This window comes from Heloderma suspectum, chromosome 3 (genome assembly GCF_057233095.1).
Source record: "Heloderma suspectum isolate Gila_16-S chromosome 3, 16-S_ref, whole genome shotgun sequence".
Classification (NCBI taxonomy): domain Eukaryota; kingdom Metazoa; phylum Chordata; class Lepidosauria; order Squamata; family Helodermatidae; genus Heloderma; species Heloderma suspectum.
In genome coordinates this window covers 176,646,138-176,672,319 of record NC_139460.1, presented here as the reverse complement: position 1 = coordinate 176,672,319, position 26,182 = coordinate 176,646,138, and the positions used below count along the sequence as shown (strand labels likewise).

Below are 26,182 nucleotides of genomic sequence, written 5' to 3'. Positions count from 1 at the left end.
ACTTGAGGTTATCCACTGAAACTGGTTAGCAGTAGATTTAGGGCAAACACAGGGAAGCGTTTCTTCAAACAGCCCACAGTATATTTCTGGAATTCACCAACACAAGATTAAATGGCTTTTAATATAATTAGACAAATCCATGGAGAACAGCTATTTAGCTATGATAGGTAAAGATGAAACCTTCACATTTAGAGACAGTGGGCCAGTTTGCAAAATGGCCTCAGCCCATCATGGCTTATTTAAGCCATGGTGGGTTGCCATGTGTGCTGGCCATTCTTGAATATTCAAGCCACGGTAGTGGGTGGCTGCTGTGGCTTATCGTGTTGTGCAAATCCAGTGAAGGTGGTATATGTGAAGCTTAAACAACCCCCGTATAACCCATAGGGTGTTTTAAGATTATGTGAGGGTTGTTTAAGCCATGCATAAGCCACCCGCACCAGGTTCGCATGACAAGATAAGCCATAGTGACCATCCACTGTGGCTTGAATTTCAAAAGGGTGGACAGCACACGCTGAAACTTACCATGGCTTAAATAAGCCATGGTGGGCTGTGGTGATCCTGCAAACCTTGTCTGTGAGGAAGCAGCGGGGGGGGGGGGAGGAGAAGAGGGGCTAGATCCCTCCTCAAACCCTGCTTAAGAGTTTGCAAAGGATACCTCTTTGATTATTGTGGAAGACAGAAGTTTCAACAACATAGTTCTTTGGTCTGATCCAGCAAGGCAGTTTCTAATCTTAGGTTAAAATATACTGAAAGGTTCAAATACTGCTCTGATTATTTCCCAGTTATTTCTCCCAAGTGTATCCTGCTCTTCCTTGGAAGGAGGTTTGCACAGCATACATAGGATTATTCTAAATTATCCTCATAACAACCCTATGAGGAAGGTTAGGCTTGTCAAAAGCCACCCAGTGAGCTTCAGGGATGAGTGAGGTTTTGAACACAGGTCTGTTTGGTCCACATCCAACACTCTGGCCAAGTACATCACACTATTAAGACTTTTAACAAATGTTAAATGAGACCTTAATTGAATTGAAGTAGAACACTTTGGATCTTATTATATACTTACCTTAAATCTATCCTGCCTTTCGCAAAGGCCTCCATTGGGCATCGGTGCCCGGCATTTATGTTTCACTGGTTCAAACTTGCCAGCAAATGTTATGCATCTACTTTTCAGCATTTCTGCTATTTCTTTGTTTTCCACTTCTTCTTCCACTTCATTGGGTGCCCAAAAGCGATGCTGAGAAGAAAATCTAGAAAAAATTACAACAACCATGTGCTATGTTGTACTTTGAAAGCAGACACAAATTCTATAGAATCATTGTAATCGCTTTCCTGACAATATATACCATACTCTCAACAATGCTTTTAAATGTTTAATCATTACTTGACAAGATGCCTAAATTACAGAACTACTTCACTTCAAAAAATCTAAATATATCTATTTGAGCTGCAAGCTCTCTCTAAAATTTAGTCTAAAATTCAACTACTATTTCAAAGGTATTCCAAGTGGTTCAGTTCTAGGGATGCTTGAGGATTTTGTTTGGTCTAAACTGTTGGGGAAAATAATGTAAAATCAATTGTTAATGTTCACAAAATAACTTAAGCCCGTTATTTTGTGTACTACAGTCTTGGATGTTGCGGCCCTCTGTGATAACCCTTTAGATACTTGAAAAGTGTTATCATATCCTCCCTCAGTCTTTTCTTCTCAAGGCTAAGCATACCCAGTTCCTTTAATCTTTCCCCCTAAAACTTAGTTTCTAGTCCTCTGATCATCTTTGTTGCCCTTCTCTGAACTAGTTCCAATTTATCTGAATCCTTCTTAAAGTGTGGTGAGAACTGGACACAGTATTTGTGGTGAGGTCTGACCAGCACAGAGTTGAGTGGAACTACTACTTCCCATGACTTTGAAACTGAACTTCTATTGATGGAACCTAAAATTGCATTTGCTTGTTTTGCAGCCACATCATGCTGCTGACTCATATTCAGCTTATGATTGACTAGAACTCCAAGATCCTTTTCACATGTATTATTTCCAAGCCAGGTATCCCCCATCTTATACCTGTGTCTTTGATTTCTTTTTCCTAAATGAAGAACTTTGCACTTGTCTCTGTTAAACTGCATTCTGTTATTTTCTGCCCAGTCTTCTAACCTATCAAGATCATTTTGAATGCTGTTTCTGTCTTCTAAAGTATTAGCTATTTCACCCAATTTTATGTCATCTGCAAATTATTAAGTATTCCTCCCACCACTTCTTGCAAGTCATTGTTGAGGAGTACAAGGCCCAGGACCGAACCCTGCAGCAGCCCACTTGATACCTCCCTCCAGTTTGGTGAAGAACCACTGATGAGCACTCTGAATATGGTTCTCCACCCAGCTATGGATCCACCTAATAGTAATCCCATCCAACCCACACTTAACTAGCTTGCTAATGAGGATATCGGAGTAGTTTGTCAAATGCCTTGCTGAAGTCAAGATATATTATGTCCACAGCATTTCCATGATCTACTAAGGAAGTTACCCCATTTAAAAATGAAATATGATTAGTCTGGCAGGACTTGTTCTTGACAAAACCATGCTGGTTTCATGGCTGAGTGGAGACTTGAAGCTGGATCTCCTGAGTCCCAGTCCAATACTCTAAGCACTATGCCACACTGGCTGTCTTTGTTAAAGCAATTCAGTAAGGTATTTAATGAAGGAAAGTATTCTTCTTTTCATTAAATACTTCACAGCCCCTGCACCAACTGCATTTCCCTAAATAAAACAAAACAAAACCCAGCCCACTAGTGGGCCGGATAACAACTTTGGACTACACTGTGGTGATGTCATAGGTTAGTCTCCCTCCCATCAGTATGGGAATAACAACTATGGACTACTTTGTAGTGCTAACATAACCCACAGTCAGCCACAGTGCCCCCCACCCCCGCCCAACACTTATATACAATAAGGGTATAATGGCAGACTTTGTGGAAGGTCTGTGTTTTTAAGGGTTACAAACGCATTAAAAAAAAAAAGGTAATACTTTGCATGAAATAAGACCTGAGGTAGAAAGAACATGAATGCCTGTTATTCCTGCTACCCATTGTTTGGGCCTGGTATGCTACTGCCCAATCAGAGCTACACTAAAATTCTGGATTCCTAATTGTTTTCTATGGGTAGTAATCACTATTCCATGAGGGTAGACCAAAAAAGGTCAAAATGAACCAGGAAATTCCTTCTGCAGAAAAATCTTCACTCTTATCTCTATGGTCAAATGTTGATAATAGCTGCAACTTCATCTATTGGCTAAACACACTGAAAGGTGGTAGCAGGCTCATTTCTCACAAAACAACTGAAATGTGCTTGAACATTTTGCCTCATATCTCGGGTCCTACAAGGCCCAGAGACTTGCTCTTTTTATTTTAAAGCTGGGAAAGCTACTGGGCCCCCGAGATGTTGGGCTGGGGGCTATAGCCCCTTAGTTCTGTGGTGAATCTATTTATACCCACTCCTGCCTCAGCCATGGATATGGCTTACATCAACATTGACCTTAAAGCCAACAGAGACATACAGCAGAATCATGTGGTAACCTGCACTATGCCCTTTACACAAGAAGTATACAATGTCTGGATCGTGACCTGACCTGACCTCAGGTAAGTTGCGGCAGTGCTGCTGCCACCTTTTTTCCTTTGGTGAGGAAATAAGAGCATCACATCACAGGAGGCAGTCACCAGCAGCACCTAACTGAGATGTGTGTACTTGAGAGAGAGAGAATATGAAAGGGGGAATAAGATTGAGACACAGCAACTGTGGGGTGTAAGGCTCTATGGATACTTGGCTCACTTCCTTAATACATATGATTTAATGTGTAAACTGCAGCTGCACTGACCTACTAGAGTTATGCACTGTCAGTTCTGGCTTTGTGCTTGCAATACCATTGGCATCTGGATTCCTTAAAGGTGATCGGTGTTGACCTGCTATCATGTATGGAGGAACTGCTTGGTGGCAGGGGACATGTGAACATATGGAATAGCTGTACACCTTAACACAACATTCACTACGGGCTCCACCCCTTCACTTTAGGTTTTGCCTTTTTACTGCTGGGCTCTGCCCCATACCACACAGTACCCCATGAAAGTGTGTCCCATGAATGAGATTCAAGGCGAGTCCCAGGCCTTGACAAGTTGAAGATTACTAACTTTAGATTATTAGTGAAAGATCTCGTGCTGGAATGGTGTTTAAATACATGCTCCCTGAAAACAGAGAACTAGCATGCCAGAGAGAAGGGGTATATGCTAGGGCACTTTTTCTGTGCATACAGAGTTTTTTTCTGTTCCTAAACATCAGATCCACCACTTGGACTCTGATGTGGTAGAGTTCAGAAAAAATGTAGTATGTGATTCTGCTGCATGTGTTCATCAGCTCTGTCAGCATGGACGTGCAGCTGAAATGCTCTGGAATGTCTTGTTCCAGCTGACAGGGGATGTTATCACAAAACAAACAGTTCTGGGATGACAAACACGTGACGATAACCCCTGAATTATGATTATGTGAACAGATCCTTTGGTGTCTCCTACAGGTTTGAAGCCTGGTTCTAAAAAAAATAGTTACTTATTATGGATGAGAACTGAAATTTTCAAGATTACAATGAAAGCAGTTCCTTTACTAAAACTGATTAGTAGTGATATGAATGCAGCAGCTTTTTTTTTTTTTTAAGGGGACACAGCGAATGGAACCATATGAGATTTTTATGAGGCAGTCTTGCATAACCTTGTTGGTAACATCTTATGCCCTCTGGTGGACTGAGAGTATTTTTTTCTTGAAAGTTAGCAAATATGTTATGTCCTCAGGTGACACTGATAACTGTCCCTCTTTACATTAGTTTTATAAAATGGTTTATTAGTAGCATAACCCGTGAAACAATCTGTCCATTTTTGTGATAGTTAACCACATAGAGACTTTGCTCCAAAGTGTTTCCGAAATCTTCATAAAGAAAGGGAACACACTAAACAAATAGATCCTAACAATCAGATGTGTGTAGTAATTCACTGTTTTGCTCTCACTGACGTTAATGCAACTAAACCCCACAAAGTAGTCATTGCCGCTTATTCATGATATAGTCTACTTTGTAGGCTAGGTGGACCAATATACTTATCAGTGTAGCTTCTGTGCAAATGTTTTCAAAACAAGAAGCAAAAAAAAAAAAAAGTGGGGGGAATCACACATTAAGAAGGAGCAATGTTAAATTCTCTTCCCTTCTAATTTCACCAGTGTACAGTCTGTTTAAGGGATCTGTGGAAGTTAGCATGCAGCACGGAATCTGGAATTCGGCACAAAATATCATTTTCTGCTAATCTCATTTTTTAAAATATTCTCTAGTACTTATAATTGTATGGAAGGATGTTAAAATAAAATGAACTGCTATTACTGCATAGAGTATACTCCCCACCTGCAATGTAGATTAGTACTTATCCTTTCATAAAGCACAAAACTATATCATACTTCAGCAATACAACATATTGCTATAGTTTAAAAGATGAGAACAAGGATTCCACAAAACCCCTTATCAGCTCACCAGTGGCAAGCATCCCTCCCTCCTCTACTTCTCTGAGAATTACAGTGGATGTGATGGGGTGAAGGGGCCCGTTTTCTTTCGTGCTGACTTCGCAGAAGACAGAAACAGTGCAGGATGCTCCCACTTCTGCTGCCCTTCTGCAAAAGCCCCACAGGATGAAACAAAACCTAGCCCCCACCCTATAAGTCTTCTGGCATGCACAGAGGTGTACAGTCTTGTTTCACTTCCTGTGGGGCTTCAGAGAAGGTATGAAGCAGTGTGAGTCCCTCTTGCTTCTTGTCCCTTCCCCAACACCCCCACAGGCACGAGAGTAAGGTTGAGATATTTGCACTGCTTATCTACTTCAAAGCACTGCAGGTGATGAAACAAGACTCTGCCCCTCCTTCAAGTGCTGCATGTGTTAGAGGACTCAGGAGAGGGAAGCAACCCTAAATAATGGCTAGCTAGTAGGCCAAGCCAAAATAGCTGAAACTTTGGACAAGAGGTGGTTATTTAGGAAATGTTCTGCTAATTACTAGCAATTTAGATAAATGTCATCTCTTCTATTATTGATCTCAGTATCTGCTGTTGCGTCAGGCTCTGCTACAGGGTAAGAACTGCAGCAAATGTTGTCTCCATAATACTAAGAAGAAAACAATAGAATACTATTGTTCAACACCCACAAAAAGTGGATATTCAGGCACTTGCTTTCATTACTGGAACAAATACTGTATCGAAGCTGTCAGCGTATATTGACAAAATATTCTAGGACAGGCCATCAACTAATAAGAACCTCTGTGCCTTGCCATGACAACTATATCCCACAAATACGGCTGCTGAAGATGTGTGGGAACACAGGGTCATGGAATGGTGGAAGTTTTGGTTTAACAAACATCCAAAGCTTTGATCAGAGGTGCTCTGAAATTATGAATGTGCTAAAAAAGGGGGGGGAGGGCAAGGAGAAGATATCTGGCATTAATAATAAAGGCCAGAAGTTCCAGCCTGTTCTTACAGAAGTGTATTATATCAGTTCTTATCAGGCACATTAAACTAGGTAGACTGTCAGTGCATAAGATTAATTTACAAAGATGCCTCGCATTGCCCTGGTTCTGTATTGCTGTATGGAGCCTTACTGCTAGAAGGGGGCTCCCTCTCATTGTTCAACACATCCTGCCAGCTACTGCTGTAAGCAACAAACTGGCACAGTCAACTCGCAGGAAGATTCCTATAGCAAAACAGTAAGGTTCGGATGCTTCAAAAAGCAATATAGGACCAGGACAATGTGGGGCATCCATGTGGGCGCATGAATTTGTGATACTGCACATCATCATCACTGATCATGGGGCATCAGCCTAAGCTTCCAATTTCCTGGCTTTGTGGAGCTTGAGCCAACATGAGATAGCCTTAACTCTGGTTTTAATTTTTTTATTTTTTTATCATTGAATTGGAATCTGTGGTCTAAAACTTTCCACACTCCTCCTCCACAGTTCTTTTCCATTGTGGTCCAAGGATTTAAATGCTACAATACTAACAGTGCAATCCCATGCAGTCTACTCAGAAGTAAGCCCCACTGAGTTCAATGGGACTTACTCCCAGGAAAGTGTTATAGGACTGCACCCTAAATAATGTTAGGATCTAAATAATGTTACATTATTTTATTACAATGTTTATATCCTGCCCTCCAGCAACTCACGGCTCACATCATCAATTAAAATAATCATGTAGCACTTAAGTATAGTGATTGAATTACTCTGAGGAAGACAGTGCCCACTCGTATTTCTCAGAGGAACCATGTGAAGTACCCCAAATCCATGTAGTCAAAGGCTTCCTTTGCACCAATGGATGGAATTACAACCAGTCTGTGTTTGCCTGTGTGTACAAAGCAATACGCCAGAAGCTTCTTTGGAACTTGAATCACATTTAGAAAGCAAATAATTTTAAATATTTTAGAAAAAATGTTGGAATGTATTTACTTAAGAATCTTGCCAGACGCTGGTTGCTCTTGGCCCCAGTAAAAAATATCTAACCCAAAAGGCACGAGAGGAGCCTTGGCTTTCTCTTCTTCACGTCTATTGTTGGACTCCTCTGAAGTTGCTTGTTCAAAATTTCTAAATATGCAGGATAAAAGAAATCAAGAGACAAGTATATGCTAACTATCAAGAACTACAACACAATTTCAACACACTTTCCACTCAAATTTCTATGTAACTTACCATGTCAAATTGGCTGTCAAAGATGAATACTACAAACAAGGAATTATAGATTCATCATATATTCAGCACAATTCTTAATGGCCTTTCTAGGTCTTTTGACAAGGAGAGAAGAGAAGGGCAAAAGCAAATGCAATTCAAACAAGAACTATGATGTAGATTAAACATTGTCATTGCCTTTGTCTTTTCTACACAGTATCTACCATAGCCAATCCATGTAGATACTGCATATTAAATAATGATAACCTCTTTACAAAGTAAAGGGAAAATACATAAATACAACTCAGGGTAACACATTTAGACCTAAATTAACCTAATCTAAGGCAATCTGAATATCTGAAACCACAGTAATTATGCAATTAAGCTAGAAATGTATTCTTTATTTCCTAAACACTAATGATTTATTTGTTTCCTTCTGACTTCTGTATAACTATCAGAAGTTTATATTTGCTGCCTTATGATTGAAACATAAATACTCAGGCTTACCTACAACTGACTAGCTGCTCTTGGCTCTTAAGGCTACTGGAGAAAGAAGTATACTCTTTCAATAATAAACCTGGGAAGGAATTGGAAAGTCAAGGGCAGGAATTGGAAAGTCAAGGGTAAAACTGGCAGAGATTTCTGCAATGAGTAGTAATTCATCCTGCTTTGTGATCTCCCAAGTTTTCACAGGAAAGAGCCAACTGCTTTCTGAGGTTTATGAAGTATTTAACAAATCAGCAGTAAAAACAGGAGCAGAAATACTGCAAAAGCTAATATAAGCCATGTCAGATGGGATACTTAAAACACAGGGGCTACTTCCAATTTTTATTATTTATTTATTGCATTTATATCCTGCTTTTTTCCCCCTCTTGCAAGGAACCCAAGGCAGCTTACACTATCCTCCTCCTCTCCATTTTATCCTCACAACAACAACCCTGTGAGGTAGGTTGGGCTGAGAGTCTGTGACTGGCCCAAAGTCACCCAGTGAGCTTCCATGGCCAAGTGGGGACTAGAACTCAGATCTCCCAGACAGGACTTCCCCTTGTTCACCTCCCACTCCCACCCCAAATCTGCTGAGAGTCTCCCAGCTGTCCAGAGCAGATTGGGGGCTGCATGAAGGACTGAAAGGAGAGGGCAAATCTGTTCCACCAGCAGTTTTGGTTCAGTGGGCAGACAGCACTGAATACAACCCCATACTAAGTAGGGTAGTTAAAATTCCTTTCATCCGTCACAACGATATTTTAAAAAATCTATTATGTAGATGATATTGTTTTTAATCTGTTTTTAGCTAGTTAACAGCATTATGCGTAACTTGATTTGAAAGTAATATTGAGATTTATACATATACGTATTTGTGCATTCTCAACTTCCACATCGGCACAGGTATACTTGAAAATGAGACCGTGGCCTGGTTCATACATGATGATGAACTATGGGTTAACAACTGTTAGTCACTTGGGGCAGTGAGGCAGTAAGCAAGCACACTGCCTCCTACCCACTCGCCACTTCTGCTTTGGATCAGCTTTTATCAACAACCCAGGAACCCCCATTCCTGGGTTGTTTGATGAGACATGCAAACCCAGAAGGACAAACAACCCGGAGTTTGATCCCATGGTTTGTTGTTGGGTTCAACAACCCACGTTCCGGGTTCGCATGTCGCATCGAACAACCCAGGAATGGGGCATGATGATTGTTTGATGTGACATGTGAACCTGCAATGGGAAGTTCCAGAGCTGTTTATGAAAGCGGATGCAAAGCGGAAGTGGTGAGCTCATTCCAGTGCAGCCCCACCAGTTCATGAATTGGCACTGCATATGAACCAGGACCGTGAACAGAAATATGCATAGTAAAAAAAGTGCTATGCATATCTCATTTTTAATTTTTAAAAATTGGTGACTGTCTGCAGTGAAAGTTACATTTAAAGAGATATTTTATTCTGCTATGCAGTCACCATCATATGAATAGCTGTTTTTAACTTAGCTAAGAAAAAAAATCTGAATTAAAAAACTCCAGAGAAGAGAGGACAATGAAAATTAGGGTAACAGTGTGTTCCAAAAATTCAAAACAACAGAATGTTTAATTTTGACAGCATGTTGTTCAATTAATTTTCAAACTTCACACTTGTGGATTTTCAATTTCAAATGGTTTTAAGTTTTATTTTGTGAACTACCCAGAGAGTTTCAGCTATTGGGCAGTATAGAAAATAACAAAAACGAAACCCTGGAAATTATCTTCAAAATTCCCAAATATTAAACCAAAATATTTTCTGTCTAAGAGGAAAGTAAGATTACTAATGTTTCATAATTATTGCAACTTGCCATGTTTCCATTCTAGTTTCAATGAATTGCTTTGGATCTAAATACATAGGAATAAAATTTCTAACGTGTGTGTGTATATCAACCTGTCATCTGGAGGCTGTAATCTAGGCAGTTTATGTTGGATAATTTTCCATGTTGCAGCTGCACAGGTTGGATCAAGTTCTTCTTCATTTCTTTTAGTTTGGGAATGGGAAGTCACTACAGATGTTTTCTTTGCTGTCTGTTTTGCTAAGGCTTTCGGTGGTGTTACAGGCTCCAGACCTGCAAAAGCAAAGCAAAGGTGGTAGTAAACACACATTTGCTGCCACATAATGTGTGAAGCAACCCTAAGTCTCTGAAGGAAGGTCTCTAGTTTGTATAGCACATTTTAGAAATGGAATACTCATCTGAGGCAAAATTCTGGTCCAGCTGTAGTTTGCATGAAACTACTGTACCCATCTCTCTTTAAACAGTCCAAGAAAAACAATGGTACCAAATTTTGATTTCACATTATTGTCAAATATCTCCAGACACTTTTCCTTCTCAGGCAGCAGCAGAAAAAGCATAGAGCACCTGATTTGATGGAAGTAGGGAGAATTCCAACCTTGCTACTCTGATGTTGTCCATCTGATCTACAGCAGGAAAAGCCCTGCTAGACTCTGTTATATAAAGCATCTGTTGATCAGTGTGGGAACTACCTAAGAGTGGAACTACACTGACAGCAGCAAACCCAGGCATGGAAACACTGGTTGGTGCTTTTCCAAGCAAAGCAGGGATAAGGCAATTTGCAGCAGAGAAACAGCAGGAAGTGGGGTCTCAGCCTTCCTCCATCTGCTTCTGTTCCTCTGCCACCTTTTCCCCCAGTCACTGATGTGACAAATACATGGCTGGGAAGCCTAAGAAAGAAGGTTGCATGGGGACAGGTGGAAATATTAAGCACCCCTATCTACTCACGGCTTCTCCACTGCAGATCCCTCCTGCTTCAAAGTCGAGAAACAGTAACCAGGGTTGTAAGAACTATATTTGCCACAGTTTTTGTAGTTTCTACATGAATGGCGCCAGAGGACACTTGCCAAAATTCCTAAATCTTTTAGCAGCTATCTAGGAAGGAAATCCTTTTTGACAACAATGTACTTTTCTTTGTCATCTACTAACCCTTTTTTGGACTTCACTAAATTTTAAAATGTTGCTTATGCCATGGGGTGAGGTGGTGGTGGGGCGTCGACATTTAACTATGTTCTTTAAGGATGGTTCTGTAAAGTTATACTGGCAAAGTTATACTGACAAAGGCAGTAACTACTGTTGCTCAGGAAGCTGTTTCTGAAATCCCACATGCAGCATCTGTGCATTACTAACCAATTCATTGAATTTTCTAGAGTTCAGAGCCAAGGGCGTTACTTCACCTCCCCTCAACCAATCGTTTTGGTGCTAAGCACCTCAGTCAAAGGGTGGGATCAGTATTTCACATGCTCAGTTTCTTCCAGACACTGAGATTTTTAACTCCAATAAGAGACTCCTTTATGGTGGAGAAGGTGGACAAGTTGGGCAACTGCAGACAGCCATTTGAAGAAAAGCAGTTGCAGGTAAGTTCAACTGTTTTGTCCTTCTTGGCCTTCTGCAATCCCACATTTGGAAGTTCTTAGCTGTTGGAGGAGTAGAGGCTTGTTCAGATGAAGATACTTTGCTGCTCTGACAACATTAGCTTCGTTTATGATATCCACATCCATGCCATAGTATTTTACAAATGGCAGTGGCGAGGACCAGGCCACTAACTCATACACATCTACTGTTGAAACATCACTTTGCTGCAGACAACGCTTGAGCCCTTGTGGAATGGGTATGCTTTTGAGCACGCTGCTAGTTAGCTTTATCATAACTGATATGACTAGCTGATAAAATCCATCTAGCCAATTTGCAAGCAAAAGCTCAGCATCCTTTATTGTACCCTGTATAAAAAAAGGCTTTGTTCTGTCTAAACACAAACACCTAGTGCAAGAAAGAACTAAGAGCTCTGTGGACATCCAAAGTATGTAAAATACTCATCTGAAGGGCACAGAAAAAAACTAGCAAACCTATGTCCTAATTAATGTAGCAAAATGCCGAAAGCACCTTGAGCAGGAACCCAGTGCTTGATCCTAACAGCCCCTTTTCCATGAGAATTTTCAAAAATGGCATGCTATCATAAAGTGTTCCAAATTTGCTCAACCACCTGGATGAAGCTACTACCACTAACATGTTAATTTCAAATAGAAAATCCAATAGAACCAGAGTTGGAAGCACTCTCAGAGATTTCTAGTCCAACCCCCTGCCAATGCAGGAAATCTACTACTACACACCCCTGATAGGTGGCCATCCAGGATCTGCTTAAAAATTTCTAATGAAGGTGACTCCACCACCTTTTGATTATTATTTTTTATCGGGTTGTCAGAGCTGCGCAAGTGCATTACTCCAACTGTCAAAAATATACATGCATGCCTTGCCTGGAGCCTTGCCTGGAGCTGTCAAACATACACAGTAACAGGCAAGACTAGACTGTATATAGGCTGGTTTGACAGCCTTTGACAGGTGGGGAAACAGGGTGTAGATCACCCAATTAGCAGGGTAATCCCCAGGGTTCAACAGGTTGCCCTTAATCTTGGGGGTGCTCTACTGTCAAACTACATGTGGTTACTGTGAGTGGGAGCGCAAAGGAGAGCGGGCGCACACTTTTCGATGAAGGAGAGTTGCTGCCAACTTGGAGAGTGGTGGACTGTGAAGAGAGCACCCCCAAGGGTCAGGGCAACCTTTTAAATCCTGGGGCTCTCCTTCCTAAGCGGGTAACGTTGAGCATTTTTCCCCACCTGTCAAGTGCTCAACATTACCCACTTAGCAAGGAGTTCCACAGGATTTAAAGAGTTGCTCCAACCTTGGGGTGCCCTCCTTACAGTCCACCCCTCCCTGAGTTAGCAGCAACTTTTTCCCCATAGAACAGCACATGCCACCCCTTTATGTGCTCCCACTCACAGTAAACGCATCTAATTTGACAGCTGTCAAACTTAGACACAATTGCTGCAAATGGGAGCAAAAACCCAATTTAAAACAATAATAAAGAGGGGCCATATGCGCACAATCCCCAGGGCTGGAAAAATGCGAAAAATTACTTTGGCCCTGCTTTGCACAAATGAAAGTTTTTTTTTTTTTTTTTTAAAATAAGGGCTCCCACTGCAACCGGGGTCACAATCAGAGCAGGGACAGGGTGCTTGGCAGGAGCTTGGGGGAGCCAATGACAGCCCCTCCAAAATGGTGTTTGGGCACAGTTGGAGGGGCTGTCACTGGCAACGGGCACTGGAAGAGTGATTGTGGCCACGCCGATGAAAAGCAGAAGAGTTTCTGCTAATCTTGCCGAGCAGCTCGCTGCCTGATGCCTGCAACCCACGATGGGCTGGTATTCTGGGTTTGGATGACATGACAACTCATTGTGGGTCCAACAACCTCAAGAATAAGCCATGGGTTGATAGGGCGCTGTTTGTTGGGGTACACTTTTATCATCAAAAGGAGTGCACAGGTGATTGCAGCTCCTTTTACTTATGTCCCTTTAGTCTCCACAGGATCAGAGCCATTTTGCAGGGGAGAACTGGTTTGAGCACTCCCTGTCTACCTATTCTCCCCTACAAATACATCCCCATAGTGTTATGAAGCAAATACAAAGTTGGAAGCTTTCTTCACCTTAGGAAAGGGGGAGGGAGATGTTATCCCACTTCCTCTCTCATCCTCTCCCAAAGCCTAAACAATATTTAATGCATATTGTGCTAGAAAGTGAGGGCCAGGTATGGTGCTACAGGGAGGAGACAACGCTTATTGCCTGGCTTTCCAACTGGTAGGACTGGCAGGTCTCTCCCCTGACACCTAGGCCTTGGCATGGCCAGAGCCTTGCCGGGTAGATGCTTGCTTACAACATCAATTGCAGTAATGGCTAGAAGAATTTGCTGACCAATACTTGGGAATAAAACTAAATCAGCCCTATGATAGGAGAATTTATAGCCTTCATAAACTGTATGTTAAGACATCAAATAATTTGGAAAATCTATGCCATGAGGCTACAAGTGGAGGAATGTCATTAAGTGAAACATTAGTACAGAGCTTTCATTTGTGGTAGCCATATTACCAAGGAGCTTTGCATTAATTTTTCATATACTTCTTCCTACTATATATGAGTTTATTAGTGAAGTAACAGTATATTAAGAATGTTTTGTTTATTTCTAAACCATATAGAGTGCCTTTCTGCAGTTCTGTGAGCAGAACCAACTGCAGACAAATACAAAATGTAAGAAAGATAAAACATGGCAACTACAATCAGAACTAGTTTACTATATGGATCATTTTAAGCAATTAAAATGAAAATAAGTTATCATACTGTTTCCTTGTTAGATAGGTTTGCAGTATGTTAAACAGAAAGTTCTTCATTTTAATAACAAGGCATAAAACAAATTTTGCTTACATAAGGTAACAGCAGAAATACCCCCTCCCCCAAAATTACAATTCTTGGGCAGAAGGCAAATGTCTCTATCAAAAACTGAATGGGGCTTTAAAGCTAAAACCCTTATACATTCTCAGCTATCCTTCCTATTATCACTACTGCAGTACGTTGGTTAATATTTGTTCCAATACCTTCTTTTAGGAAGAAACATTTTTTAAAATCCAAATCTCCTGGTGTTTTTTTTTAATTGACCAAATGGCACCTATTTGCCTGAAGCAATAAAGTAGACAGTGTTAAAGAGATAAATCAATAGTAGGAAATAGAGAGGCTGGGGTTTCAGCTGAAAGTTAGGCTGCTGAATGCTGACATTATTGATTTTAGCTAGTTCAGCTGGCCTTGTAATTAAAATGTAAATTTGAGAAAGAGATTATGTCCTGACAGAAATGGTGGGATTAGGGCAAGATAAAAGCTCCTCAATGGAAATTCAGAGAACGTAGAAGAACATGTTTTATCAGCCATTTGGATTTAAGAGAATCAAAAGTAGGTAGCATTAATATACATTTAATTGAAAAGAGAAAACACAAAAAACTAGAATATAAATATTTTTTAAAAGCTTTCCAAGAATAGATGTGCTCCCCCTTCCACCCCTCTGTTTCATTTTGTACACAGCCCAGCCTAATCCAAAATGCATAATTTTATAGTAATACAGGGTGGAATCCAAGGAACTACTTCAGGCAGCACACCCAAGGGCTGGTGTGTACCCAGATTTTTTTCTTTGAACAACAGAAGCATAATTTGGCTGCAGTTGACTTTTTTTTAATCTAGTACACCACCTAAAATTAATCTGGCTTTGTTAATATAAATACTGCCATGTTTCTCTTTACTTCTGAAAGAGGAAGATCTGAGTTATAGCTGGCCTTTATCTTTTCAGCAATGAGGGTCAGTCCTTGCTTCTTTGCCCTAAAAGGCTAGGTGTAATCTGATATCAAATCAAATTGAACTAGTCAGGAACTAGAGATCAAATCGCCAACATTTGCTGGATCATGGAGAAAGCAAGAGAATTCCAGAAAAAATTCTATTTCTGCTTCATTGACTGCGCTAAAGCCTTTGATTGTGTGGATCACAACAAACTGTGGCAAATTCTTAAAGAGATGGGAGTACCAGACCACCTTACCTGTCTCCTGAGAAACCTGTACGAGGGTCAAGAAGCAACAGTAAGAACTGGACATGGAACAACCGAGTGGTTCAAAATTGGGAAAGGAGTACGACAAGGATGTATATTGTCGCCCTGCTTATTTAACTTATATGCAGAGTACATCATGAGAAACGCCAGGTTGGATGAATCATAGGTCGGAATTAAGACTGCCGGGAGAATTATCAACAACCTCAGATACGCAGACGATACCACCCTAATGGCAGAAAGCAAAGAGGATCTCAAGAGCCTCTTGTTGAGGGTGAAAGCGGAGAGTGCAAAAGCTGGTTTGAAACTCAACATTAAAAAAATGAAGATCATGGCATCTGACCCCATCACTTCCTGGCATATAGAAGAGGAAGAAATGGAAGCAGTGAAAGATTTTATTTTCTTGGGCTCCAAGATCACCGCAGACAGTGACTGTAGCCATGAAATTAAAAGACGCTTGCTCCTTGGGAGGAAAGCTATGGCAAACCTAGACAGCATAGTAAGAAGCAGAGACATCACCTTGCCAACAAAGGTTCGTATAATCAAAGGTATGGTTTTCCCGGTAGCAACATATGGCTGTGAGAGCTGGACTCTAAGGAAGGTTGAGCGCTGAAGAATGTGGTGCTGGAGAAGACTCTTACGAGTCCCATGGACTGCAAGGTGGTCAAATCAGTCCATGCTAAAGGAAATCAACCATGAGTGCACATTGGAAGGACAGATACTGAAGCTGAAGCTCAAATATTTTGGCCACCTAATGCAAAGAGAAAAGTCACTGGAAAAGACCCTGATGCTGGGAAAGATTGAAGGCAAAAGGAGAAGGGGACGGCAGAGGATGAGATAGGGATGGCGGAGAATTTCTCCCCGAATCTTCGGGGGGCCGAGCGCCAACGCATTCGGCCCCCCGAAATCGGCGGTGAAATTCTCCGCCACCCCCCCGGGATGGGACTTACCTTTGGCGAATGTCCCTCCCGGTGGCGGGTCCCGGCGGTGGTTCGTCGGCTTTTCATTGGGGGCGGCAGCCGGTCTTCTGACCGGCTGCCACCACTGCCATTACAAAGTAAAGTGTAAAAAAACAAAACACCCGTGATAGGCTACGTAACGATTAACGTAGCCTATCACGGCTAGATTTCCAAAGTCAGCCGTGATAGGCTACGTAAATCGTTACGTAGCCTATCACGGGTGACTTTGAAAAAAAAAAAGCGCGTACGCAAATGGCAGCGCCCTATGGGCGCCATTTGTGTTCCTTATTTGGTCCCGGTAGTCTACATAAAGATTTACGGCGTAGTCTATGTAAATCTTTATGTAGACTACCGGGACCAAATAAGGAACACAAATGGCGGTGCCCATAAGGCGCCGCCATTTGCGTACACGCTTTTTTTTTTCAAAGTCACCCGTGATAGGCTACGTAACGATTTACGTAGCCTATCACGGCTGACTTTGGAAATCTAGCCGTGATAGGCTACGTTAATCGTTACGTAGCCTATCACGGGTGGTTTTTTTTTTTTACACTTTTTGTTTCGCGGCCGGGCGTGGCAGGGCGCCTCCCCCCCCGGCCTGAATTTCGGCCAGGCGGGGCGCCTCCCCCCCCTCGCCTGAACTTCGGGGGGAGAAGCGAAGCGCCCCCCCCCACCATGAAGCACCCCTGCAAAAAGGTAAGTGACTTTCATACATCCCTAGGATGAGATGGCTAGATAGCATCACCGATGCAATGAATATGGGCTTGAGCACGCTCCAGGAGAGAACGCAGGACAGGAAGGCCTGGCGTGCTATGGTCCATGGGGTCACGAAGAGTCGGACATGACTGAACGACTGAACAAATCTGATATCTGCAGCACCTACCAGTAACAAATTCATTCAGTCTTCTATCTCCATGTTGAGACCAGATTTAAACTGCAGATCTCAAGGCCGCAACATCGGGTCTAGGTTTTGGACATTTCTGTTCTTCTTCCAATTCCTGCTTTTTACAACCCAGCCTGATACAAAGATCTGGAGAACTCAAAAGCTTGCAAATCTTTTGTGGCATTTTGATTGGTTCTCATAAAGTTATTGTCCAACTGTGGATTCTGGATAAACACGCACACACACGTATTTCTTATCACAAACCAATTTTCACATTTCCATTGGAACTAGATATATGATTCTTTGCAGATACGCGTGAGCGAGTGAGTGAATGAGAGTGTGAGTGTGTGTGAGAGACAGACAGACAGAAATAGAGAGGGGGAAGGGAGAGAGAGAGAGAGAAAGAAATATACATTCAGGTGCTGACTTATGAGATATATAGCTAAAACAGTACTATTAAGAAACAAGAGGGAGGTACCAGCATGCTTGAAAGAATTTGCAGAAGCTGATTCCCCCCCCTCCCGGGGAAGGGGGGACTAAGGGGGCAACACCCCTTCCACCCAAAAGCAGCCTAATGAGGACTCAGTATGTTCAGTGACCACAGAATGCAGAATGTCTGTCTGGAAAAAAACAGAAAACTGGGGAGGAACAGAGTAACCTGAAAAGGGGCATAGATGGATCGATGGCAACCTGAGCAGAAGCACTCCACAGTGCAGCATTTTCTTATAGGTCCCCCATGTAATATGCTAGCATTAAATATATGGTCTACTGGAGAATCTTTTTTCATGTTTATATCTAAGTATATGTACGTATACACAGAAAACATGCACAGTACATAGCTGGATATTCACTGAAATCAACACAACAGTTCTTCATCATCATCAATTACTTCTAAAGCACATAATAGTGCTGGGCGCTATACAGAAATCACACACACAAGTCCTTGCCCTCAGGATTATAATCTAAATAACATGAAGCAAAAGGCAAAGGAAATGGGAAATTTTGCATAAGCTGGGACAGTGAAAGAAGAATTAAAGATAGAATAATTAACCTAGGAATAGGAAACAACCCCCCCAACACACACTAATATGGAAATGCAAGACAGAAGAGTGGAGAATCATTTCTTAATGTTCCATTTGTTACTGATTAATCTACTGCCTCTACATGGTGCAGCACCTGCAAACGTTACCAACTCCTCTTCTTACCTACCATACAACCAAACCTGAAACATTACAGACTAAAAAACCTACTATGAGCAATAATTGCAACAATCTACCAAGCACTGGTATTTGCCTAACTGTCCTGAGCTTCCTCTTCTGTTCTTCATAAGACATGCACTACACATGCATCTTTCCTATCTCCTGTCCAGTCTTCTAGGTGATGAGTTCAAGATTATTTCCACCAAGACCTTTTGCAGCCTAATATCAGGTCCACTGCACTTTGATTTGCATACATTTAAGTAACCTTCACCAACCATCCCTAATTTTCCTCATGTTTTGTTGAAAACAGTTTTAGGCATCTGAATCACCATTATGCAAAACAGACATTCATATTATACCTTGTTTAAACATTAATTATTAACTTCCATCTTTACTAAATAAGATGCTCATTGTGACAGAAGGTCCCCCCCCCTTTTTTCTTTTGAGGGAAGTTGGGATTCCAGTGCAACAAATAAAGGAATTTCAGATAACAATCATAGAATAGTGGGGTTGGAAGGGGCCTACAAGACTATCGAGTCCAACCCCCTGCAGGAATTCAAGTCAGAGCATCACCGACAGATGGGTGTCCAGCCTCATCTTGAATGCCTCCAGTGTGGGAGAGCCCACTACCTCCCTAGGTCATTGGTTCCATTGTCGTAATGCTCTAACAGTCAGGAAGTTTTTCCTGATGTTCAGCCACAATCTGGCTTTCTGTAACTTGAGCCCATTATTCCATGTCCTGCATTCTGGGAAGAGATCCTGGCCTTCTTCTCTGTGACAACCTTTTTCAAGTACTTGAAGAGCGCTATCATATTACCCCTCAGTCTTCTCTTCTCAAGGCTAAACACGCCCAGTTCTTTCAGTCTCTCTTCATAAGGCTTTGTTTCCAGTCCCCTGATCATCTTTGTTGCCCTCTTCTGAACCCTCTCCAGCTTGTCTGCATCCTTCTTAAAGTGCGGTACCCAGAACTGGACACAGTACTCCAGATGAGGCCTAACCAGTGATGAGTAGAGGGAGACTTGTACTTCCTGGGATTTGGAAGCTATGCTTCTATTAATGCAGCCGAAAATAGCATTGGCCCTTTTTGCAGCCACATCACATTGTTGGCTCATATTCAGCTTGTGATCTACAACAATTCCAAGATCCTTCTCACTTGCAGTGTTGTCGAGCCACGTATCTCCCATCTTGTAACTGTGCATTTGGGTTTTTTCCCCTAGGTGCAGAACTTGGCATTTATTCCTGTTAAATTTCATTCTGTTGTTTTCTGCCCAGTGCTCCAGTCTATCAAGATCACTTTGAATTTTCTTTCTGTCTTCCAAGGTATTAGCTATCCCACCCAATTTTGTGTCATCTGCAAATTTGATCAGCATTCCCTGCACCTCCTCCTCCAAGTCATTCATACAAATGTTGAAGAGCACTGGGCCCAGGACTGAGCCCTGCGGTACCCTACTCATTACCTCTCCCCAGTTTGAGAAGATCCCATTGATAAGCACACTCTTGAGTCCGATTCTGTAGCCAACTGTGGATCCACCTGATCATTGTTTCATATAGCCCACTTTGAGCTAGTTTGCTCATCAGGATATCATGGGGCACATCGAAAGCTTTGCTGAAGTCAAGGTATATTATGTCCACAGCATTCCCACAGTCCACAAGGGAGGTGACCTGATCAAAAAATGAGATCCAATTTGTCTTGCAGCATTTGTTCTTGACAAATCCATGTTGGCTTCGAGTAATCACTGCATTGTTTACAAGGTGCTTCCAGATGGATTGCTTTATCAACTGCTCTACATTTTCCCAGGGATTGATGTCAGACTGAGTGGTCTGTAGTTCCCAGGTTCCTCCTTTTTACCCTTTCTGAAGATAGGAACAACATTCACCCTCCTCCAGTTCCTTTATTACTCTAGGGTGCAGTTCATCTGGCCCTGGAGATTTGAACTCATTCAAAGTAATTAGGTGTTCCTTGACCACAAGACTATTGATCTCAAGCTGCAATCCTGCCCCTTCAGCCTGTATTTCACCTTTGCCAGGGGGGTCATAGACCCTCTTTTGGGAGAAGACTGAGCTGAGTAGGAATTGAGCACTTCTGCTTTTCTTTGTCATCTGTTATCATTTTGCTATCCTTATTTAATAGCTGAACCACCATTTCTTTCCTTTTACTATGCACGTAGCTGAAGAAAGCCTTTTTTTTTGCTTTTAGCATCCTTCGCTAACCTCAGCTCATTCTCAGCTTTAGCCTTCCTGACACCATCCCTACAATTCTGTGCTACCTGCCTGTACTCTTCCTTTGTTGTTTGGCCTTCTCTCCACTTCCTATATGTGTACTTTTTTGTTTTCAGGTCATCTCTTAGCTTGTTGTGAAGCCACATTGGCTTCTTCTGTTGTCTTCCACCTTTTCTTCTTGTTGGAATGGTTTGTAATTGTGCCTTTCAAATTTCCTTTTTTTTAAACTCCCACCCATCTTGGACTCCTTTTCTCGTTACAGTCCCTTGCCATAGGACCTTACTTATCATTGTTGTGAATTTTTTAAAATCGGTTTTCCTAAAATCCAGGGTACGCGTTTGGCTACACTCGGCTTTTGCTTCCTTTAGAACCATGAACTCAAGTATAACATGGTCACTTTTCCCCAGAGTTCTTATAACTGCTACTTTACCCACTAAGTGATCTCTGTCGGTTAGGATCAAATCAAGGATAGCCAATCCTCTAGTTCCTACCTCTACTTTCTGTAGTAGGAAGTTATCCTCCACACAAGACAGGAATTTCCTGGAGGGGCCATGTTTTGCAGAATTTGTCTCCCAACAAATATCGGGGTAATTGAAGTCCCCAATAACATCCTATTGGCAGAGTAATATTTAAACCAGTGTGTAAAATAAATATAGATTTCTTCTCTGGAAGAAAAGGAAAGGAGGACCCAACTCTCCAATTTTCTTGGTAGTGGGGAAGACTCCTGGAGAATGAAGCTTGCTGGTCTCCTGTATCATGTTTTCACTCAGAGAAAAACAGAAGGGGGCAAGGACAGTGATCCTGTCATGGCCGAGGAGTCCAGCAGTGACTTCGACTCTGAGGCCGGAGAACCAGTGGTACCAAAAGAACATACTCCAAGTCCAAGCACCACTGCAGAGCTGCACTGGACCAGCAGCTCCTTCTACAAGAGCCCCACATTCCATGGAGCCAATGTGCCAATGCTGGCAGTATGCCAGGCATGAACTCTTGGAGAGATGAGAGCTAGGCTACAGGCCAGAGGCCTGTCCCTTTAAGGTTTCCAATCTGTAGGAACGGGTGGAGTCTGGGACTGTAGCATAAAAGGCTTCAGCCTGGCCTCAGACCTGTCACAGCAAGCAAATTGCTCACTAGTTCTCCTGGGTGCTGCAACTTCTGGCCTGCTTTACCGTGTCACTATGCTGCCTGGTACTGAGCCCTGTGGGCTTCTGCTTGGTCCAGAACAGGCCAGATCCCATTGTACTGACAAGAAAGGAAGACGTTTTGAGTTTAACAGCAATGGCAGCTTTATGTTGCCATCTGGAATAGTAGCCAGTGAGATGCTCTCAGGCATACAACTGTCGCAAAGATAAATACAAATGCACTGCTGTATATAATGCAACATTTAATACACAATAATAGAAAACAACGACTGAAGGTTACATTTGGGGCTTTTTAATTTAGAAAAAAAGGCAACAGAGGGAGACACAAGAAGTTTATACAATTATGCATGGTGTGGAGAGACTTTCTCTCTCCATCATAATTCTAGGACCCAGGCTCATCCAATGAAGCTGAATGAAGAGTCAAGATATTCAAAAGAAAAGACTTTAAACTACTTGATTAAACTACTGCACTGCCTTGATGGCTTTTTAGCAAATAAGGCAGTATATAAATGTTATAATCATAATCACCTTGGAGGGTAAGGCTATTAATGGCTACTACTCATGATGGCTATATATTAGTTTCAGAAGCAGAAGCAGCCTGCATCTCAACAACTGTTGCCTGGGAACACTGGGAGAGGACTATTGCCTTTATGTCCTACTTGTGGGCTTCCCAGAGGCATCTGGTTGACCACTGTGAGAAACAGGATGGTAGATTAGATAGGGCTTTGGTCTGGACCATCAGGGCTCTTATGTCCTTCATGCTCTATGGCACAGAATCTTAAAATATGTATCCCGTTGGACTGTAAACATACAAAGGACTGCATATAATCAAGGACATAGGGGAGTATCCTGTGCTGCTAGTGCCAGCGGGACCCACTACTAGCGCAACAGGGAGCTAGTGCTTCTTAAAGCATCCAGAAACTAGCAGAAACGCTCATTTCCGTAACAGGGGAGATCAACGGAGCTCACAGACGGGAAGAAACAAGTGTCTCTGCTTGTTTCCCAGGTTCCTTTATGAAGCTCTGACTCTCCATTGAGCTAGCAATGGGTCCCGCTGGCATAATGGAATGAACAGGAGTGCAGCGGCAGTATTGGATGCTGCCCACACCATAAAAAGAAAGACATAATTATCAATGGAATTAATACAAACAGGCTGAAAATTGCAAGAACAGAAGAGAACCGTATCTGCATAGAAAAAGCTCTGTAGCAATGTATGAAAACATCAAATATGCATTGGCTGCTTACACAATACGAACAGGATCCTCAAAGATGTGAAGAAGCAACTGAAGAACTATGGGCATTATCCACATTTCTTAACAATTCTTCAGGTGCTACTTGGTAGACAATAACCTGGTTTGCACGTAACGGTGGCAAATTGTGGGTTAGTTAATTAACCCACAATTTGCTGGAGTAGCATGCTGCTGCCATTTTGAATATGCAGCCTCCAATTAGAGGTTATTTTGTGACGTGTGAACCTGGACATTACATCTTAGGTTAACTGTGGGTTGTTTAACCAATGATTAGCCCTGAATTAATACACACCTTGCCACAGTTATGTGCGAACAGGCCCCAATGAGTTGAGTCATAGGACTCTGAGTCTATACAAAGAACTCTTTGGAACAATGAGCATTTATAGTAGTACACTTAGTGGAAGCAATTGTCTATCTAGTACCTGAATGCTTTTTTTTGTCTCTATACTGGTGATTATCTTTTATCATTGAAATTTTCAGTTCATTTCTACTAATCACATTGTCAGTAGTGTCTTATTCTTTATGTAATGTCTTTGACTTGTAGATATACAATGAGATACATGTGATCAACATAATTTATATGGTTTAACAATGTGACATAAATGTTGCAAACTTGCAATATATCTTTCTTCTGAGTGCTCCTGCTCAGGTTTCCAGCCAGTCATTTTCTCCAAGTAGGACTTTACACAGGTGTGTGCACACACAGACGTTAATTTTCCATTTTCTTTTCTCAGTTGACACTACATTTTGTGGCTATTGAGTATGCTCAGTCCTCACTAGGTTGTATACGCGAGTCAGGGGGGGCAGCTGTCCCCTAAGATTTATTTTTTAAAAAGTACTTCTGCAAACCTTAAGGTTCCCCTGAGCATGCTGATATCTCTCTTGTTTCTCAGTAACCCTTTTTGTTCTATTTGTCAGCACCCACCACATTACAGGGAATGATGTACTGTGCCTTGGAGCTTTTTTCCTATTATGTTTTAAATGTTGTATTATATACAGCAGTGCATTTGTATTTATCTACACAGCAATTGTATTGTGAGAGCATCTCTCTGTCCATTGTTATTACAACTGTTGTTCTTGTTTCTGTTCAGTCCAGAACAACCCTTATGGTCACAATGCATGTTCATTAAAATCACACTTTCACAAATTAAACCACTCTTCATATCAATTTGTGTGCCTATTCTTGGCTGAGGCAGAATGGAGTGTCGCCTTATACAAACACAGAGCAGACCTTCTATTTTCAAAACAGCAAGCATTTAGACTGTGATACTGCAAAATGGCCACCATCCTGCAGAGATCAGGTGCAAGTGTAAATAAGGATTATACAAATGAGAGGTCATTAAAAAGCCTGGTAATGTTAATTTGGCATGACACCCCTTAATGGGTTATGTCTTCACACTTCAGTTGCCTAATCACCTAAATTCTTTTACAAATTTACATTTCATCTTGCACATGGAAAATCAAATTGGTTATCTTCCTCCCAATAACATCTATCCTAAAACTCATTTCTTGCTTTAATTTGGAGTCAGAATGTACTTTTGTATTTATGTTATTTCTTACAAACTATTTATATAACTTTTTACCTTAATGCAAATAACTGAGTGCAAAGCAAGAAATATTTGTAACCCAAAAGATACATTTCAGAAGCAGTTTATTTTGAATTGTAAGAATAAATCTGAATTTGCATGTTTCTGTGATTTCCTCTCTTTACCAGTTTATATAAATGCCATTAAAATAGAAGTTAAGTTTTCATTGTTTATTCAGATTCAGAAAGATTTGGACCAAATGAAAATGGTTCAAACATTTTATATATGTGTAAGAGTGAGTTTCATAACCTTGGGTTCTAGTTGAAATCATATTGGTTTTAGATACAGAGTAACACACTTTAACTTGTTTTAATCAAAATGTAAATTGGAAGAGGTATGGACAGATTAGTTAGGAAATGGTGTTTTTTTCTTGAGTGCTTTGTCCCAAAAACGATGCACAGCCAATAGGTACTTTGATACTTGGTTTCTCTCCTCCCCAAACCGCACATTGCCAATTCCTTTATTGTCACTGCAGTTATTCCTTATTTTTGCTTCATTTGTCCATTCAATTAAAGCTACTTATTGTTGTTCAATTCTGCCTTGACAGATTTGGGCACTGTATCATCAAGGGAGCATTGTATGCGTTTCTAGGGGTGTGGGGTGTATAATGGGGATTAGTTAGTACATGGATTACCAACTGGTGGTATACAGGCCAACTCTAGTCCTTGAAGCAATCCCATTGCCCAAATTCTAATCAAGTTTTTGTAAAAAGCTTTTTGTGTTTCAGCACACATCTACCTGCGTTGTCCATATTTTAATGTTATATATCTTTCAGATTTTGCCCTCGAATATAAATGTATTTATCTGTATGAAATGCTATGTGGTCCATAACTGTGAAGCACGTAATGGTTGATGCCAGCATCTTGATTCAGTTTGTGCAGCTAAAGATATTTCCAGCACCCAGATCACCGTCTTGGAGAATAGGGTGAGTGGCCCCCAAGAATTCATTCAGTATGTAAATGAAAAAACTCAATATGATATATCTTGTTGAAAAGTGTAAAAACAATAAAACCAAATAATAGAAAACAAACCTGTCTAGAAGGAGGCAGAGTCCACTGAGTTAAAAATCACAAAGGAAAAAAAGAGCAAATCAATGACTTAAATTAAATTCCTCATTCTGAAATTCATATATTTTCTGAACAAGCATGCAACACTAACACTAAAACCCGTACAGAGAGTAATCCAAAACTTTTGGTCATGCAGCCCATATATTTTTTTGCACTGCAGGATTATATCAATTTATGACATATATTTCACAAAATCACTTACTTGAAGGCTGCTATCCTATGCACACTTA

At 41.3% G+C, this 26,182-nt stretch overlaps 1 protein-coding gene across 5 annotated transcripts in view; it reads right to left on the bottom strand.

Annotated features, from left to right (window-relative positions):
- UVSSA (UV stimulated scaffold protein A) overlaps positions 1-26,182 on the bottom strand; it is a 79,927-nt gene that overhangs the window by 14,809 nt on the left and 38,936 nt on the right. For all 5 annotated transcript variants that reach the window (XM_084844997.1, XM_084844999.1, XM_084845000.1 and 2 more), the window contains 3 exons: positions 10,121-10,298; positions 7,501-7,635; positions 1,064-1,247 (listed from right to left, as the gene is read on the bottom strand). In XM_084844997.1, the coding sequence (XP_084701123.1) occupies positions 1,064-1,247; positions 7,501-7,635; positions 10,121-10,298 (497 nt within the window). The remainder of the gene's footprint in view (positions 1-1,063; positions 1,248-7,500; positions 7,636-10,120; positions 10,299-26,182) is intronic.